This window comes from Meles meles, chromosome 1 (genome assembly GCF_922984935.1).
Source record: "Meles meles chromosome 1, mMelMel3.1 paternal haplotype, whole genome shotgun sequence".
In the NCBI taxonomy this organism is placed as follows: domain Eukaryota; kingdom Metazoa; phylum Chordata; class Mammalia; order Carnivora; family Mustelidae; genus Meles; species Meles meles.
In genome coordinates, this window is record NC_060066.1 from 120,182,879 (window position 1) to 120,201,921 (window position 19,043).

A 19,043-nucleotide genomic window follows, 5' to 3' on the forward strand; every position below is an offset into this window, starting at 1 on the left:
AGCCCGAGGCATCCACCCAAGGTCCTGGAGAGGATGTGAACCGCACTGCCGATAGCGTTGAATTTTCGTTTTGGCGCTACGTAGATTGGTATTTAAGGCAAATATTATAAACCCTTCAATCCACAGTGTTAGCTCAGGTCCACCCACCCCTTCCTCTAAATCACCCTTTTGGGCAGGACTGAGACACCCATGAACTTCGTGGACCTTAAGTCCCAATTGCTTGTAAGTGTCTGGTTTCCAGAAGTTGCAGCCCAGGTGACCAACTTCCAGGAAAGCAGTTTTGTTCCTCTTTTCCAGCAGGTGGCGTGGTGGGGGGTGGGAATCTGGGTGGGGTGATGGGGGGTATGCCATGTGAGGATGTGCGCCCCGTGGCCCTTTCCCTCCTTTCTGCCTGGCCGGTCATCCTTTTGTCCTGTACTTCCTCAAAGAGGTTTGTCACCGGATGGTTGCTGGGGTGAGGGCATGTGAGATGTTAGTGGGTGTGCGGGCCCCCAAAGGGAAACCTAGAGTCAGCAGATATGCTTCCGGGAGGTGCTGAATTTTCTGTCCTTCTAAGCAGGGAATCTTAGCTTGTTCCTTTGGCAAAGGATCTTTGATGCAAAAGCTGGGTCCCAGCTGCGCCTGACCAAGAGTCAATTCATGCTGCCCAATTCCCAGGGCTTGCTGCTTTGCACTGTTTTATTCTGTCCAGGCTACTGTAACAGAATACCAAAGATTGGGTGGCTTATAAGCCATAGAAATTTTCAGTTCTGGAGGCTGGAAAGCCCACGATCAAGGTACTGGTAGATCTGGTGTCTGGCGAGAGCCAGCTCCTTGGTTCATGAACGGCAGAAGGAGTAGAGGAGCTCTGTGGGGTGTCTCTTATGAGACCCTAAGCTCATGCATGACGGCTCCATCCTCATGACCCAGGCATCTTCCAAAGACCCCATCTCCTAATACTGTCACTTTGAGGCTCAGATCTCAACCTCTAAATTTGGAGTGTTGGGGGGAGGGGAACACAATCATTCAATCTGTAGCGTGCATGAAGAAACCATAAATTCTGGCCAAGACTGCCACCCAAAATCTATTTCTTGCTGTGGCTTCTGTTTGCCTCCTTGTCATGGGGTCTTTCTGCTACACTAGCAGAAAGCCAGAATATTCGAGCCTGTGCTTCTACTGCCCTGCCCTGCAGAGTTACACTCCCATCTGGTCCCCGAGTGAATGAATTCTGAGCCTTCTTCACGCTGCTCACACCCCTTGTCTGCTCTTTCCATCTTCTCGCTGAGTGTTCCTGGTCTGTGCTTCCTCTTGGCCCATCCCACTTCCTGAAACAGCCCTGAAGAGTGTTGCTTATCTCGATGGAGCTCGAGTGGCCCTCTGGGGGCAGGAGGCAGTGGCCTCAATCGTGTCTGTCTGGGGAACTAAGAGAAGCGGCACTTTCAGATTCAACCCACATCGAACTATCCTCCACGCTTCCGATAACCCAGGGATGTGTGGCCCACAAAGGAGCAGAAAGTGATTGCCCCTGGATGGGCTCTCTCTAAGCAAAGCGGGGGTCTCCCAGAGTGTCCCACCAGAGAAGAGAAGGAATGAGTGAGTTGTGATGTTCAGACTGTCGCAACTGCCCCTGGACCTCTAGCAAGATGCCCGGCGAGAGCTAGGCTCACTGGGCCACACGGATCCCGTCCACATACCTGTTGCTTGAGAGTCGCCTCGGGGAGGGCAAGATGGCTGTCAATGGCACCTCCCTGTTGATAGCCAACGTCACCTACATAACCGTGGAGATTCTCATCGGGCTCTGTGCCATCGTGGGCAACGTGCTGGTCATCTGGGTGGTCAAGCTGAACCCCAGCCTGCAGACCACCACCTTCTATTTCATTGTCTCCCTGGCCTTGGCTGACATCGCCGTTGGGGTGCTGGTCATGCCTTTGGCCATTGTCATCAGCCTGGGCATCACCATCCACTTTTATAACTGCCTTTTCATGACCTGCCTGCTGCTGATCTTCACGCACGCTTCCATCATGTCCCTGCTAGCCATTGCTGTGGACCGATACCTGCGGGTCAAGCTCACAGTCAGGTAGGAGAGGGCAGCATGGGGCAGTGAGGGGCTGGGACGTGGGGCTGCTTCAGTGAAAGCAAATCCAGTCTGGCCTCTGAGCTTGAAAGAGGGCACTAAGCTTCTTTGCACCATTTGGTGTGTGAGCTGGGACTGGAGAACAGCTAAAGATGAGGAAAGCATGATGCATCTTTATTTTTTTTTTCTTAGCGTTTCTAGCTTGATGCATCTTTTTTTTTTTTTAATTTTTTTTTTTTTTTAAGATTTTACTTGTTTATTTGACAGAGAGAGAGGAGGAAGCAGGCTCCCTGCGGAGCAGAGAGCCCGATGTGGGGCTCGATCCCAGGACCCTGAGACCATGACCTGAGCCGAAGGCAGCGGCTTAAAAATGTTCTTGAGTTTTTAGAAATGATAGAAACTTACTAGCTAAAATAAGGAGCAAACAGAGAAGAATAGGAGACTTAAAGATGGTTCTGCTCTTTGCAGATGTAGGTTATTTTAAAGTTATTTTAACTTCGCTTCCTCTTCCAAGTTGAGGAGGGACCGAGAAAAGTTCTCCATTGCCGAAAGTAATAGCAACCATTCCTGGGATGATGTGAACAGAACAGACCGCCAAATGGAGACATCTCGGTCCCCAGGTGTCCTGAACGGCAGTTGGCTTGTAAGCCGCCTCTCTTGTCTTGGGGAAGAGATGTGGAGAGGAAGCTACAGACAAGCTTTTGATACTAAAAAGCCCGGGCTCAAAGCCCAGATCTTGAGGTCTGAGCTGGGGCAAGTGACTTTTGTGGATTTGGTTCCTCGTCTTTCCACAGCAGTTAAGATACTCTAAACTCGGACTTAGCCATATTTCCATTTTACCTCTGCCGCTTTAAGCTTGTCCGGGTCACCTGCTTGTTTCTTTTTTTCACCTATAAAGTGGGGGCAATAATTGCCCCTTCCTCATAAAATCCCACAGTTCACACGTATAAGGCGTTTAGAAAAATGGCGGCGCCCAGTCTGTGCTCACTCCGCGGTAGCCGTCACTACTGTTCTCCTCAGCCAGTCACCAGCAAGGACATGGGGATTGTCGTAAAACTAGCTTCAGTTTGTTGTGAGATGTGACTGAGATAAAGTCTGAGTACACGGTCAGTACGTAACAAAATCAGTTTCCTTCTTGTAGTCTGTGAGGGATGTTGCCGGGAAGGTTGGTGGGAGGAGGAATGGCGCCTCTCTTTGGAGGAGTCATTTGGGGTCCTGGAAACACTTCAGCCTCAACTCCGCACCTCCACAGACCCCCATATATCGAGCAATAAGTGGGGTGCCGGAGCAAATAGAGAAGCAGGGGCAGGCACAGGTGGAGGGCAGCGCGGGAAAGGCAGAGTCGAACTCATGGCCTGCAGCCCAGCAGCCCAACAAAAACAAGACAACGCATGGCTGGAAGCGTGCTCTGAGAGCATCTTGGGTAGGTGATCCCAAGAGACTTAGAAAACTCTTGCCTGCCACGCACTGAAGAATTCTCAAGCTGGAAGGGTACTGTGAGTGTGGCAACATATGTCTAATCCATCGACACCATATTTCCTTTAAAAAGTCCCCCAGAGAAGTTTGCTGGATCACCAGCTTTCTCCACCCTCATTGCCCCGCTCCTTCCGTTAGCAATTCCTACTGGGAACTCACCCATTATCTTCCATTCAAACAGATACAGGAGGGTCACCACTCAGAGAAGAATATGGCTGGCCCTGGGCCTTTGCTGGCTGGTGTCTTTCCTGGTGGGACTGACGCCCATGTTTGGCTGGAACATGAAACTGACCTCAGAGTACGACCGAAATGTCACCTTCCTTTCCTGCAAGTTCCGTTCCGTCGTGAGGATGGACTACATGGTCTACTTCAGCTTCTTCACTTGGATTTTAATCCCCCTGATTGTCATGTGTGCCATCTACCTTGACATATTCTATGTCATCCGGAATAAACTCAATCAGAACTTTTCAAGCTCCAAAGAGACAGGTGCATTTTACGGACGGGAGTTCAAGACGGCCAAGTCTTTGTTTCTGGTTCTCTTCCTATTTGCTTTGTCCTGGCTGCCTTTGTCCATTATCAATTGTATCACCTACTTTCATGGTGAGGTGCCGCAAATCTTTCTCTACTTGGGCATTCTGCTCTCCCATGCTAACTCCATGATGAACCCTATTGTCTATGCTTATAAAATAAAGAAGTTCAAGGAGACCTATCTTTTGATCCTCAAAACCTGTATGATCTGCCAGTCCTCGGATTCCTTGGACCCAAGCTCTGATCAGACTTCTGAGTAGTTATCCGGGAAAGATGACTCTTCTCTCCATTGACCTTCGGATTCAGCATCAGTAAACACTTGAAGACCTATCCACCTGAGCCACAGCCTTTCATGTCCTTAATTCCTTCTACTGAGGTGGGAAGCATTTGACTGACTGCCTCCAACTGTCCATCCCCTAATATCCCTTCCTGTAATCCAATTGTTTTCCTATCTTTCTTCTCTAATTCAATGTTCTCGACGCCTGACTTGAGGAGAATGTTCTATGGTTACTACTACCTGTGGTTCCTCCTCCCCAAACAGGAGAAGTCATGGAATCTGAAGGATGCCTTGTTGACTTAGTGATGAAAGTTCCTGGTCCCACTGGACATGGGTGTGGTGGTGACTCAGTTCTACTCTTCGTGTGTGGCACCAGGCAGAGAAACCACACCAGCAGAGGCCGGGGAGATGGCAGGGACAGAGTGTCACAAAGGGGCACTGAAACTGCTGAGTTCACCTGTAATCGTGTTTGAGTGAATAAAAGATGACCGCTAACTGTTGTGTAACTCTTTGCTGAGGGTCAAGGTCATTTGGGGTTTGCAGACCCGGCTGGCTGCTCTTGGCACTCAAGCTGCTTGCCACTGGGAACCACGCCATGTTCACCTGTTTGAACTCTGGGCTCCTCACCCCTTGCCCTAGAACACCCTGCTCCTTCTGGGCTGATGGGAGCATTTGACAACTTCATGAGTCATTTGTCTATTGTTAGAGAAGGATCAAAAGAGGCAGAAAAGAGACACGGGATAGTTACTATTTGTGGAGTGCTTTCTATGTGCTAAGCACTTTCCAGACATGAGCTCTTCTAATCCTGACCATCTCTGAGGTCGGTGCCACCATTATTGTCCTGTTCATTTTGCAGAAGGAAAATGGAGGCACAGAGAGGTTAAGTAACTTGTCTATAGTCACACAGTTAACAAAGTGTAAAGCCGAGATTTGAACTCAGCCCTACCTTTCGGGAGAACCCAAACTCCTCACCACCTATTCTCAGGCACGAAGAAGGACTTGTCACTTCTCCAAAGGCCAAACTCTCGAGTTCACCTAACGGACAATTACCAGATGCATGGATCCAACAATGATTTGTGTGCTCAAGGACTCCTGGATCTTAGGGGGAGGTTGCCTTAGGTACTGTCATGGATGACTCATTAATGCAGACACCAGGCGGGACAGAGTCCCAGTCACACACTTTCGGCACTGAATGGGGCTCCGAAGATTCAAGGGGACATCAGAAGCACTTCATAGTTTACATAATTTACATCCAAATTTGCAACTGTGGACTCTCCAAACGATGAATGTTTGAGCCTAATGAGAGCAACAAGATGGGGATTTCAATTAAACCACTTCAAAGAGGGTAAATGTACTTCAGATTTTTTTTTAAATTAATTCTTAGCCACCTCTGAAAGTTTATCCTGATGGCAATCTTAGGCCAGAGCCCGATAATCATATTTATCTAGTTAACATTACATTTCATTTCAGTGAAGTTCCTCACTTCTTCCCCCACCACCGCCCTCTCACCCCAGGAAGAATGAACACTATCTGGGAAGTTTGAACACTTACGTCTACTTTCCTACTAATGCCAAACTGAGTTGCTTGCCGACCTGCCCACTTCCCTGCACTGCTCACAATCATATCTTAAAGGTGAACGACCAGGACCGGTCCCCACTGTCCCTGGAAGTGTGGGAGGCCACCTTCATCTCGTCAGCCTTCCCTTCAACATTTGGGGATCTTTGTTCTCTAAAAATCCAAGCGTGGACCCCAAACCACAATTTTTTTTTTCCTTAATGGCATCCTGTTGTTTGATTTAAGGCTTCCCCCCCCACCCCGAATTCATTTTTGTGCTTAGTTAAAATGCCCCTTTCGGATGATGCCCTGGGTTTACTGTGGGGCTTCTGGTGACCCAGGTGCGTGCTTCAGCCCAGAAGGCATCTTTGCCCAGTTGGATCCTTGAGGGAAGGGCTGTTTCCTTTTTTCGTCCCAAACAGAAGCACTTCATAGTTTACAAGCAATCTCTGCTGGTTGCTACAGCTACACTTAGCACCTGCTCTTCAGGGAAACCGGCATTAAAGGAACTTCCTCTGTCCTCTGTCATTCGGTGTCATAAGACGAGCTGTAGTCTCTGAGTCTCAGAAAAAACCTGTTTTCCCCTCTCTTCTCCTTTTGTCTTCATCCTCCCCCTTCTCTCTCTCTCTCTTTCTGAAGGCCACTGCTTAACAAACCCACTTGGGGTTTGCAAGAAGTTGTATTTTTTTTTTTTTAATTTTGTTTTGTTCAAATGAGAACATCCTGAGCTAAGAGGTTCCACCAGCCCAGAAGAAAGCCTTGACACGAGAACGCCTTTTGGAGTGGGCTCAGGAAAGATGAAAGAAGACTCCCCGGTGAGGAGCTCCGGTAGACGTGGCGGAGCTCCACTCCGTAGTTTCAGGCTCAGAGAGTAGCGTCCCTGCAGCCTTCCGGCGCCCATCTCCTGGCTAGCTCCCTTCCGCAGGGCAGCTGAGGGTGGCTGCCGGATTTTTGTTCTCCAGGAAGAAGGGGAAAGATTATACCCAGACAAAACTGAAGTTTGCTTCCTCTTCCTCCGTATGAATTGACTGGAACAAAAGCAGATGTTGAGTTTATAGACTTATTATTATTTTTTTTTTTAAATCAAGTCTACTGTGGGTAAATGAAGACCAAGTGAAAAAGAGCAAAGGCTACGGCCAAGCTTGTGATGGAAAGAGACCCCGTGATGGCCACTCGCATTTTGGCAGGGACTCGAAGGCAGGCAGTGGGGGCAGCTTTCTGGGGGTCACAGGGAGGCTCCACTGGGCTCTGGCTGGAGGCTGGTAGCTGGGGAAGCTTTGGGCAGGCTCGTGGAAGGGGGGCAGCCTGTGGGATGGGTTAGGAGAGCATATCTGGCTTTCTCTGCTTGGTCCCAAGGTGGAAGCAGGACAAAAATTTGGCAAGCTGTCCGTTATTACTAGCTACTTGGGGTTGATTGTCACAGGGATTACCATTTGGTGTTCTGGACTTTTGCTGGAGATTATGGTCTAATTTCCTACAAATCTGACTTCTGGCAGGCTGGCTGCCCCGGCCAGTTACTGTAGATAAGATGCTGGTTTCCTGGGCCAGAAGTTCTGTGCAGAGCTCTATTTTTAATAGATGGTCTGGCCATTGTCCCTGGGTACATTCAGTTTTTTACAACCAGATGTACATTTTCTAGAGACACTCTGCGCTTAGAGGCCGTTGCTGGGGATGGTGCAAATGGGAAGACAGCTGTGCGTTGCCCCGACTGCTCAAATGACACGGTGTATGCCCCGTCCCCCCGTGTAGTCTGACGTCTCTGTACTTTGGCCGGGTCGTGACTATTGTGGAAGACTTAGCATCAGGTCAGCCTGTTGTACTAGCCCTGTGAACCCAGGCAAGTTCCTAGGACTGAACCTTGTCATACCTGAGTATTGTTTGGTTTGGTTTTTTTTCCTATTTATGATGGAAAAGTTCAGGCACACAAAAGTGAAGAGGCCAGAATAATGACCCCTCGGATATCTATTATCCTGCTTCAGTAGCTATCAACTTATAGCCCGCGTTGTTCCATTTGGGTTTCTCCCCACCCGCCGCACTATGATTATCTTGACATTTTCGACATCAAATTATTTCATCTGCAAACATTTCAGCTTTTATTTGTGAAACTTTTTTTTTTTAGATTTTATTTGTTTATTTGTCAGAGAGAGAGAGAGAGATATCACAAGCAGGCAGAGAGGCAGGCAGAGGTAGAGAGAGAAGCAGGCTCCCTGCTGAGCAGAGAGCCGGATGCGGGACTCGATCCCAGGACTCTGAGATCATGACCTGAGCCGAAGGCAGCAGCTGCACCCACTGAGCCACCCAGGCGTCCCGTGAAACGTCTTTTTTAAATGATCACTTGGCTTATTCTTATTATCCACTCATCATCTTAAGTTATACATCTAAGGAGTGAAACTTAATTCTACCCCGATGAAGCAGCAATAGAACAAAGAGCACCAAGGAATACTCAGAATGCTCTCATTTGCTTTACAATGTTACCTTTTCATGAGTTGGGCACTTTACTGATATCAGTGCCCAATCCATTTCTCCTTCGGTTGATACCTTTTTTGGTTTCATGGTGCTATTTCCAAGCCTTTCCCAGCGTGCATTTAGATGTGGCTTTCTCAAAGATAAAAAGTGATTTTTAAAAATACAACCACAGGGGTGCCTGGGTGGCTTAGTGGGTTAAAGCCTCTGCCTTCGGCTCAGGTCATGATCTCAGGGTCCTGGGATTGAGCCCCGCATCAGGCTCTCTGCTCAGCAAGGAACCTGCTTCCCCTTCTCTCTCTGCCTGCCTGCTTGTGATATCTCTCTCTATGTGTCAAATAAATAAATAAATAATCTTAAAAAAATACAACCACAATATCTGTATGAATGATCACTTGCTATGTGATTTTTATTGATTTTTTTAAAAAAAAATTTTTTTTAAAGATTTTATTTATTTATTTGACAGAGAGAGAGATCACAAGTAGGCAGAGAGGCAGGCAGGTGGGGGGAGGAAGCAGGCTCCCTGCTGAGCAGAGAGCCCCATGCAGGGCTCGATCCCAGGACCCTGAGATCATGACCTGAGCAGAAGGCAGAGGCTTAACCCACTGAGCCACTCAGGCGCCCCTGATTTTTCTTTTTTCTTTTTTAAAGATTTTATTTGTTTACTTATTTATTTGAGAGAAGAGAGCAAGAGAGGGGAGGGAGAGGAGAAGCAGACTTTGCACGGAACATGGAGCCTGACACAGGGCTTAATGCCAGCACCCTGAGACCATGACCCAAGCCAAAATTAAGAGCCAGGTGCCCGACTAACTGAGCCACCCAGACACCCCAGTTTTTATTGATTTTCTTGATCACATAGGCCAGCCCTGATTCAGTTTAGGAGGGGACTGAATAATAGCATGAGAGCCAGGAGCCATCTTTGAGGTTGGTTATTTTTTATTTATTTACTTTACCTTATTTATTTATTTTTTAAAGGAACTCATAGTTCCACCAGCCTTCTAAAAAATATTTTACTTGTTTATTTATTTGAGAGAGAGCGAGTAGGGGGTGGGAGAGGGAGGGGGAAAGAATCTCAAGCAGACTCCGCACTGAGTGTGGAGCCCAATGCGGGGCTCGACCTCAAAACTCTGAGATCATGACCTGAGCCGGAACCAAGAGTCAGACACTCAGCTGACTGAGCTACCCAGGCACCCCTCAGAATCTGGCTCTTGATAATGTCATTATCACATCTGAAAAGAACGTAACAATAATCTCTTAATATCATCAACTAGCCACTGTCTAGACCTTTGGTGAGGATTCAAATATGTTCCATATACTGCAATTTGTTGTTCTTTTTCCTAAGCCCCTTGTAATCGGCAGATTCCTCCTTTCTCCCTTTCCCTCTGCCCGCTCCTTTTCCCCACCTTGCAGTTTATTTGTTGAACTCACAGAGGTTTGATGAGGAGTCAACAAGGAGCAGGTAAAACAGACATGGGAGGCAGGCCTGACGCTGGACCACATGCGTTGCTGAACAACCTGGACACACACCCATGCCAGGCCTTTGACGGGGAGGGCTATCTCTGGGGGAGGTGGTGATAAGTAGTGTTCAGCCTAAATTCACTGGAGGGGTGGTTCTGTAATTCAGAGTTTCACAATCAGTGGTCAGGCCTTGAGCCCCAGCAGGAACCAAGAGAAGCTTCTCTCGCTGCAGAGACAGATCTCCTTGATTTGTCCCAGCTCTGCCTAGGGAAGCTCTCAAGAGGTCTGGATGCAGCAGCTGTGGCTGCCAACACCCAAACACCCACATGTACGTGGCACCACGCTCCAGATGCCAGATGCATCTGTTCCTAACAGCTTCACACTTCACCCCCAACCGCATTCCACGAGGGAGGCTTCGGTGTTCACCTGGGAGTCGGGAAAGTTAGCACTCTCACCTGGTCCATTGGCAGGACAGGCACAGTTGCACACCTGGATGTGTGTAAACGCTGATGAGTGTGCTTGTGCTCTTCCAAGTGGGTACAAGGCTTTGTTGCACCAGGGTGAATTTATCCAGAAGGGGAATCTCCACTGCTATTTTGGGGGTGCCAGGAAGCCCACAATTTTTTCCATTGTCTATATTATTATATAAATAAGTTTATTTCCACAAATGGCTTCCTTCTGATGAGGTATGCTTGTGCAGTGCACAACTTGAATAGCTATACATTGCAGCACTGCTTGGATTGACTGGTTGTTTCCTTTGGCCTGGTCTCTTCAAACAGGATAAAACCACTTGAAGCTCAAAGATCTCGATTTCCCTTAATCAGATCCAGGATTCCTGAGGCCCCTGGGCATGGTTTTTCATTCCGGTTAAAGGTTGTTCACTTCCTTCCAGTCATGGGGTTCTTCATTCTGCTCTTCTTGACTATCTTTTCAGGTAAGACAGGGGAAGGAACATTTCTAGCCTCCAAACTTCCCAAACACTTTGCATTTCCTTGCCTTTCCTTCTCTCCTACTTGGAATGCCGGCTCAGTAGCATGAACCTCAGCAGGAATGGGATAGGAAAATAAAAGGAGGAGAAAAGAGATCCTGTTCAAATTCATCCTTGTTCTTAGCTCTGATAGGAGGGTAGTGAGGGGAGGGAAAAAAAAAATTTTAAAAGGAGGGTTGCAAGAAATTTGAAAACCTCAGCTAAATTGTGGGCTCCCTATTCTCTCAGTGTTAAGTTCCCCTTCCCTGTCCCTTCCCCTTTGCCGAAAAGTGTTTGTGCAGATGGATAAGGCCGGGACTTTCTGCCCGAGCCCAGAGATGAGACCCCGGGGACTGACCTGGTGACCTTGACGACTGCTGTGCCTCTCCTTGGGTCCCCGCCCAGGCCTGTAGAGTGAGCATCACCCCATCTACCTTGTGGGGTAGATAGGAGAATAAAATATCATATCAGTTCATATGGGGGATGTGAACCTGCCATGCAGGCTGGTCCAGGCAGCGCTTGTGGGGACCTAGCCCACCTCTGGAAGGCTGAGAGACAGGGGGGCCCTGCTGCCCCTCTCTGCTGCTTGTTCTGATACTTCCCCAGCCGTGGTCAAGGGGGACATGGTGTGCATGACTTCCTCACTACACAACATCCTGAGATGACGGCGCTGCCCCTGCAGGTCTTGCACAGAGGAAATGGAAAGTTCTGAGCTCCTAAGAACAGAAACTGACTCACTCTGCTCTCAGCACTGTGGGGCCAGCAGAAGCCTCCGAGCCTTCTCAGGTTTTGAGGGGGGCTCAGTGGAGTAGGGGGCTAGGGGCACAGGATGTGCTCACGGTGAGCCTCGGGCTCGTCAAGCCCCCTGCCAGTAGTGGTGAGAGGCTGCCTATATCTGTGCAGAGGGGGACCCCTTGGGCCAGGCCACAAGACTTGCCGAGGGTTGTGGTAGTAGCCGTCAGGCCTGCCGGAGCCAGCACCACAGACTGGCTGGCTTGAACGACAGAGATTTATTTCTTCCCATTTCCGGAGGCTGGGAGTCCGAGATCAAGGTGCAGGCAGGTCTGGTTTCTTCTGAGGCCGCTCTCCTTGGCCTTCTTGTTGTGTCCCACATGACAGTCCCTCGGCCTGTTGTGTGTATCCTAAGCTCCTTTCTCATAAGGACACCAGGCAGGTGGCCTTAGGCCCTTTCTAATGACCCCACTGTAACTCAATTACCTCTTAAAAGGCTCAGTCCCTCAATACAGTCACATTCTGAGGTGCTGGAGGCTAACACCTCAACATACGAATTTTAGGGGGACCCTATGTGGCCCCTAATAGTCACTAACTCAAAACAGGCAGAAAAAAAAAATCAGCTTCCTGTGTTTTAACTGATTTTTCCGGAGGATGGCAGGGGCTGCAACATGTTTAAAGGAACAATGATGCGTGTGTGTGCGGGTGCACGCACGGGCGCACGCTTGCCCGTGTGTGTTTTCACAGATGCTATGGTCATGGACGAAAAGGTCAAGGAGAGCTTTGCGCTGGACACGCCTTCTGCCACCTGCGGCTACAATGCCCACTATAAGGAACACCCCAAATACTGGTGCCGAGGCTACTTCCGGGACTACTGCACCGTCGTCGCCTTCACACCCAACAGTACGGACCGAGTGGCCCTGAGGGACACGGGAAGCCAGCTCATCATCACTGTGTCCTGCCTGACCAAGGAGGACGCGGGCTGGTACTGGTGCGGCATCCAGCGGGCCTTTGCCAGGGATGACATGGATTCTACCGCGCTGGTGGTGACTGACAGCACGGGAGGCCTGGCCAGTGATCTCTGGTCTGGAAAAGGTAAGGAGCCTGTCAGGGGTCCTGTCAGGGGTAACCACAGTCATGCGTGTGCATTATACGTGGTAACTACTCGCCGAGGCCGGGGAGCACCAAGTCAGGCTCCCCCTAGGTTCTTTGGGGGTAACCTGGTCTCTCCTTCCCTCCGAAGTCGGGTGGTTGCTGATGGTTGGGGATTAGCTTGGAATTTGGGGAAGAGGAGGGCGTGTGGGCTCCGCAGTCCTCTTGGAACCTCCCTTCCCTCACAGCGATCTGGCTCGTGGGATTTGGGAGAGGCTCATGGCAGTGGAAGGGCTTTGTGCTGCTGGCCAGGAAAGGCTCAGAGGTGGTTATTACACATCTGTGCTCCATAGCCAGCCTTGTAGGTCTAGAATCTTGAAGCTCCACTTCTTCAGAGGCCAGTGAGGCTATGAAAAATGCCCCAGGTGCCCGGATGAGCCCCCCCAGAAACAGGGATGAAGATCACGGCCAAACGGGTCAGGAGTACAATTTACATGGAGGCCGCTGGGGGGGTGCAGGTTGGACTGGAGCCTGTAGGAGAAGGTCTGTCCAAGCCAGTCAACCGGTCCTTTGGGCCAGGGCTGAGTTCTCCAGATGCTCTCCAAAATTCTTCTGTCAGTTGCTCAAAGTCTCTTTTCTACATGAGAAAGCCTCTGTCTCCACAAAGAGCTTAAGGAAAGCACTAGCCTTTCTCTTTTTCCCCTCTTTGTCTTCTCAGTTCTTCCCGGTTCTAGGAGGGAGGTCTTTCTATCATAGCCCGGAGCGCAGTGAGGGTCGGAAAACAAACCAAGAACTTAAGGAAAGCTGTAGGAAGCCTTCTGGGGCTGGAGAGAGGGTCTTGCTCACACGTGAGCAACTGCTCCTTTGTCTAGCAAGTATCCTATTCAATGGATAGGTGACATCCTCACACCTAGTGTGTTTGTACTGTATAGTTAGGCTCGAGATGAAAGAGGTCTCACCTAAATGTCTCCTTAGTTTAAGCCCCCGCAACCTCCCCAACTAGATTTGTCAGAGAAGGCAATGTGGGTGGCCATGGCAGAGCTTTTCCCATTAGGTTTTGGTGGCTATCAGGAGCACGGTGTGGCAAAGATGTCACCTATTGGCTCCTTCCTTAAGGATTGGACTGGCCCTCTTGTGCCTCTGGTGTCCCCTCCCATGGGCTTCAGCCTGGGACTCTCTAATCATGGGTCACTTCTAGTCCACAAAGGGGTTTTCTGCAAATCTGGAAAGAGGGTCCCACCCCCAGGTGCATGGAACCCAGTGACCGGTGGTATATGGCCTGGCTAGTAGAGTGTGGGCTGGATGTTAGCCCCTACTTGTTCCCTCCACCCTCTGCCCCATGCAGGGCACACTTAGGGTACTTCAGCTTGGGCCAACATCTGTTCGGAACACTCAGTCTCTGAAGGTTGAGGGAACGACAGCCAGAGACGCAGAGATGCAGAAGACAAGGGCAGGTCTGGGGACTGGCTCACAAGACCCTCAGCACATTCTTTCTGATGCAGACCAATCAGGCAACAAGACCAGAAGCTGCAAGGCATCCAGAGTGGTCCGCAAGGCCGATCTCTCCAGGTGAGGACAAACGGGCTATGGGGGTGGCAGGAGACAGGGAAGGGTGACACAGCGTGGAGAAAGATTTGTCCTAAGGAGACAGCAGTGTCTCACACGTGAAGGGCGGGACATGGCGCCCTCAGAAATGGTCCAGAGCATCTTTGGGACTTTTTCTCAGTCTCTGATCTGCTGCTGTCACATGTGCTTGCCACCTCTCTCTCTGCACTGCCCTTCTCTGTTTCATTTTGGCCGTTTCTAGTTCCTGAGCTTATGTCTCCCCTGCTCAAGAGACCAGCCAGTCTTGGCTCTGCCTGCTCCAAGTCCGTTAGTCTCTGAGGAAAGGGCTCGGACCCGCTTGGTCTGCCCGCCAGCCCAGGTCCGATCAGGCTTGGGCTGGGGGACAGGAGCACTCTGAAGGGACACGGTGGCGGAGCTCCTGGAACTGGGTGGGGGCGGGGGATGGAGCAGATCCCAGGAAAGGGGATCCTGGGCAGAGAACCGAATTCTAGCGACATGAATTCTGTCGGTCTGTGACTCCTTCCAGGATGTCCATTCTCATCATCTGCATACTGATCACAGGCTTGGGGGCCATCTTTATAATCAGTCATTTGTCCAAAAGAAGGAGAAGCCAAAGGAGTAGAAAGGGTAAGTAGTCACTGGGGGGTGAGGATTAAGCAAAATGAAAGGGGCCAAGGAGTAACTTTCAAATGAGTGAGTGTGACCCTCTTCTTGTTGCCTGGACTCATGGAGGCCAATGCAGCTAGCCATGGGCTGGGGGAGATTCTGCTTCATGGTGACCAAGGCCCCATGAGAGGCAACAGAGAGGGTATGGCGGCCATGGTAAGTGGGACCACTTAGACTAGGGAGGAGGGGGGCCTTGAGACGACCACACCGTAGGTCCCAGTGTGTGGAAGGTCATCTGCCTCCCCAGCACACAACCTTTGGGAGATAGACTTACTCTTTGCTTGAAACTTTTGTTCACCTGGGGGGACTGTCAAAGGACCTCTGGGGCCTGTGGGTAAGTAGACATAGAAAAGTCTCCTCGAGAAGGTCCAAGAGTGGAGACGACAGGCCCATGGGCCTCAGCTCTGGTCTTCAGTCACCAGGGGAAGGGCCCTTAAGCTTTGTGCCTCCTTCTGCCCTTGGGTATTACAGGTAAAATCCTCGCTAGAAGCCAGAAAACCAGCCAAGCTTCTTTTGTGATCCCCACACCTCTGGTAAGTTCCCTCCAAGGCTCATCCTGGACCCTGTGCCCTGGGTTACCTGATCTTTAGGGATCCCCCTTCCTAACCAGAGGATAGGAATTTTGTTCAGCAGGGACTATGTGGATCTGCCCACCTTCCCTTTCTCTCTCTCTTTTTATTTTTGTTCACCTTTCCTTTGGGGCAGCATCAGAGAAACCAAAATCCTCAAAACCACCATGTGGTGGTTCTTCTAACCTCTCAAGGAGACACAGGATAGGAAGAACATCACATACAAGTGTCACTGTTTGGCTAATAGGGCTTTTTATTTTTTCTTTTTTTATGCTCAGAAGTCACAGGAGTACGTTGGGCCACAGAGGGACTGTATGCATAGTTACGAGCAGGCTCCCCCCCTCCTCTGGGTCTGGAAGTGCAGGAAACAATGCTTCAGAGAATGAGAGTAAACATGTGCGCACACACACACACACACACACACACACACACACACACACACACACACAGAGCTGGAAGCACCTGCTACTGAAACGCGGGGTAGAACTGGAAGAATCTGGAATTCAAAGCTAAGACTGAGAGGTCTCATACTCTCGCTGTGATCATTTGGCCCCATGGCAGAGCAGGAGCCCTAAGAAATCAAAGGCCTGGCTCCCTTTTGTCCTCTAAGAGTTTTGGGAACTGGTGGAGATGGGGAAGGTAGTTGTGCCCAAGACCCCTCCCTTCAGGACACAATTAATACTGTAGGTTTTTGCAAAAACCAGTGTCACTTCTTCAAGGCATGATCTTGGGTAACTTTTCACTTCTCTTGGCCTGTTTTCTGCAATAGATTGGGGACCCCATTCTCATATTCCCCAGGATGTTTTAGTCATACATTCACTCTTCTTTCAATGCACGGGGACCATGCTAGGTGTTGGGGATACAAAGGCAAGAAAAAGAAAGAAAAGGCACCTGGCTTCATAGCACTTATAATGCAGAGTGGGAAGGAGACAAATCATCACGCAGATGGAAATTGTCAGCATAAATACTCGACAGGAAAGGCACACGGAGTGGTGGAAATTGAGGCAAGGGAATCCAACCCTACTCTGTTTGAGCGAGGAGTTGTGTGACCTTTGTTAGCCGTGGCCTGCTTCCTCACACTCAGGCAATTGGAACATGGCAGCTGGAATCAAAGACCCGTCTGGCTTTGATGTTCCTGGGCTCTGCAGGGGTCCAGTGGCATTAAATCACCAAAGCTTGGTGAGAGGTGAATGTAGCCCCATGTGCCAAACTTCCCTATTCACTGACCTAAGGGCTTTCAAGTAACGACAGCTGATTTCTGCCCCGAGAACCAACTACGGTGTTTAGTCCCCATAAAGCCACCATGAGAGAGTTTGCAACTTCTAGGGCAGAAACACACAGCAGAGGAAGGCAACAGATCTCAACTCGATTTCCTTTTTCTCTTCCCCACAAAATAGACAAGTCCCTGAAGCCCTCCTACTGTGTCCTGACTCCATAGAAAATGGCTCATGCTGAACAGATGTGACTGAAGATTTATTTAGTTTATGAATTAAGTGATGCTACAATAGAGTCGTCATGACAACCGACCCCCACCTTGTGGGGACCGATTGTGATCTCTCAGGTGTTCTGCAGGACCCTTGACTTGCCAGTGATCGCTTGCTGCTAGCTGAGAACAGCAGTCACAGGTGAAGAAAAGGGGCAAAACCTGGCTCAGGGGGCCAGGAGATCACTTGTGTTTTCTTGGTTCTCCAATAAATTCCTGACTGGTGTTGAATGGACTCTCAGGTATGACTAACTTCTCCTGGGATATCCCTGGAAGTGTGTTTCCAGAAAAGTTTCAAGTACAATACTGCAATATTTATTCTGCATTGGTATTACCTGCTATCAGAAGAAGGGGTATCAGCCAAACCAGCAGGTGTCAGGTTTTCTTGGGGGAAAATTGTCTTCTCTGGGACATTGTCTGCGGACTGAATGGAGGCCGCTCTGGATCAGTGAGAAACCAAGGTGTGGTGAGTGAAATATTCAGTCCCGTCAGGAAGCACCAATCAAGACCAAGGGAGGCATCAGGAGCTGCGGGTACAGGGGAGGCTGTACTGTCCGAAATGCCAGAGCCACCTGCATGTCTGCACCTGCTGTCCCCATGTGAAGTCTTCCCTGCTATTTCAGAGAGTTCCAGGAGCTCCCCATCACTGCCTCTGCTGCCCTCGTAAAATCCCTTCTCTTCCGGTGTCTTGTAGCGAGGGTGCCAGCCAGTCTCAGCACTCAGGATGCTCAACAGCCCGGGGGTCATTGCAGGGGGGGCAGGGAGATTGGCTCTTGGCCCAATTCCATGCCTGTTCTGCAACGTTTAGTTCTAAGCTCTCACGGTGTCTTTCATGAACACGGTCCCTTCAGCTTCCACTCTAACCCTTCCATTGTTAGGGAACTCAGAGCTACTCAATAGCCTGATGGGAAGGGGCAGGGTCAAGGAGACCATACCATTCCTGCCATCCCCCTATTTCCTGTGGCTAGTCCCCCTACCTCCAGAGTCTCCAATTCAAGAACAACAAAAGTGCTGCCTTTTTCCCTCAGCCACAGAACAACTCCAGTCCCTCCTCTGTGGCCACGTACTGAAGCACGAGTCCACCGGTTCTACAAACAGTAATTCGGTCCCGGCTCCGTGAGGCCGTGCTCCTGCCCCACGCAAGAGCGCAGGCATCAATCTTCCAGGACACATGAAGGCATCCACAGTTGTCATGCAGGATTTATATTCCTGCACCTAGAGAACCAGTTCCCTCTCAGAATCCTACAGGTTTGTTCTAACTCCACGAATGAGGGTTCCAGAGACTTTTCTTCTTCCCTTCCCTGGCAAAGACCTTTTAAATCTATGGTCAATTATTTAACTACTCATTTCCCCCTCCGGCAGGACTAGGGGCACACCAGTTTTCCTGGTAGGGAGACAAAACTTAAAACTTTGTAAGAGTAGGGCTCTGCTGTTAAAAATAGGGAGCTTCAAGAAAACAGAGGGAGGGTAATTAACATTGTTAATCATGTCCAAGTAGGTGGTCCTAGGATAATGCGTCCTCCTCTGGGAACTGTGGGACAAGCCCTGGCTCTCAACTGGAAAGCTGACCGGACTTCTAGCTTCAAGGTCGGTAGTGTTTGCTGTCGGGGGAAAGCTAGAGAGGCACTTCCCCCGGGCCAGCGACAGAAGAGCCTCTGCTGCCCTCCTGGGGCGGCCACTCTGCTGTGCTGTGGCCTCTTCACAAGACCGCATCCCCCAACTGTCTTTCTCCTTGGTCCATTCACTCCCACACTGGACCCACCCTTCTGCCATCTTCTCAAAAACCAGCTGTCAGGAGCTTTTCTGGGTCGGGTCACCGGACTTGCCCTTGCTGGTTTCTCTGCCACACGGCCTGCTCTGGGTGGGGCAGCTTGGCCTGGAGGCAAGCCGCAGGGGGTCTGCGAGTCAGGGGACTGGATGCAGTGTGGTTCTGCCACCTCCTCAGCGGGAGGGCTGCATTATTTGACCTCTTTGAACTTGAACTTCCCAACCTCCGTCTGTAAACGTACTGCCTGATGTGCTGTCTCAGAGAGATTTGGGGAGGCCGCTTTTCTCCCACGGCCGCTTCCTTGGCTGTAGACTGAGCCCCAGTAAGGTAACACTCCTCAGGGATGCCCCCTCGGAGGAGTGACCATCTGATGGGAGTTCATGGGTCAGAA

The 19,043-nt window shown here is 50.1% G+C and overlaps 1 protein-coding gene across 2 annotated transcripts; it reads left to right on the forward strand.

Moving 5' to 3' along the window:
• The first annotated feature begins 1,382 nt into the window (after window positions 1–1,382).
• Window positions 1,383–17,166, forward strand: ADORA3 (adenosine A3 receptor). 2 transcript variants are annotated; one of them, XM_045995069.1, is made up of 7 exons: window positions 1,383–2,056; window positions 10,634–10,743; window positions 12,256–12,603; window positions 14,103–14,169; window positions 14,693–14,793; window positions 15,304–15,365; window positions 16,799–17,166. In XM_045995069.1, exons 1-7 carry the CDS (start codon window positions 1,707–1,709, stop codon window positions 16,808–16,810), a joined length of 1,050 nt encoding a protein of 349 aa, XP_045851025.1. In that variant the 5' UTR covers window positions 1,383–1,706; the 3' UTR covers window positions 16,811–17,166. The 2 variants fall into 2 exon arrangements, with proteins under 2 accessions (XP_045851025.1, XP_045850941.1); XM_045994985.1 differs by lacking the exons at window positions 10,634–10,743; window positions 12,256–12,603; window positions 14,103–14,169; ... (1 more) ...; window positions 15,304–15,365; window positions 16,799–17,166 and adding an exon at window positions 3,711–5,623.
• Window positions 17,167–19,043: the final 1,877 nt, after the last annotated feature.

What these genes read in the sequence shown, in the direction of transcription:
- ADORA3 (XM_045995069.1), top strand. Translation starts at nt 1,707, where the DNA reads ATGGCTGTCAATGGCACCTCCCTGTTGATAGCCAACGTCACCTACATA. An exon ending in CTTCTTGACTATCTTTTCAG is followed by an intron (nt 10,744 to 12,255) that starts GTAAGACAGGGG and finishes GTGTTTTCACAG; the next exon opens with ATGCTATGGTCATGGACGAA. An exon ending in CGCAAGGCCGATCTCTCCAG is followed by an intron (nt 14,170 to 14,692) that starts GTGAGGACAAAC and finishes GACTCCTTCCAG; the next exon opens with GATGTCCATTCTCATCATCT.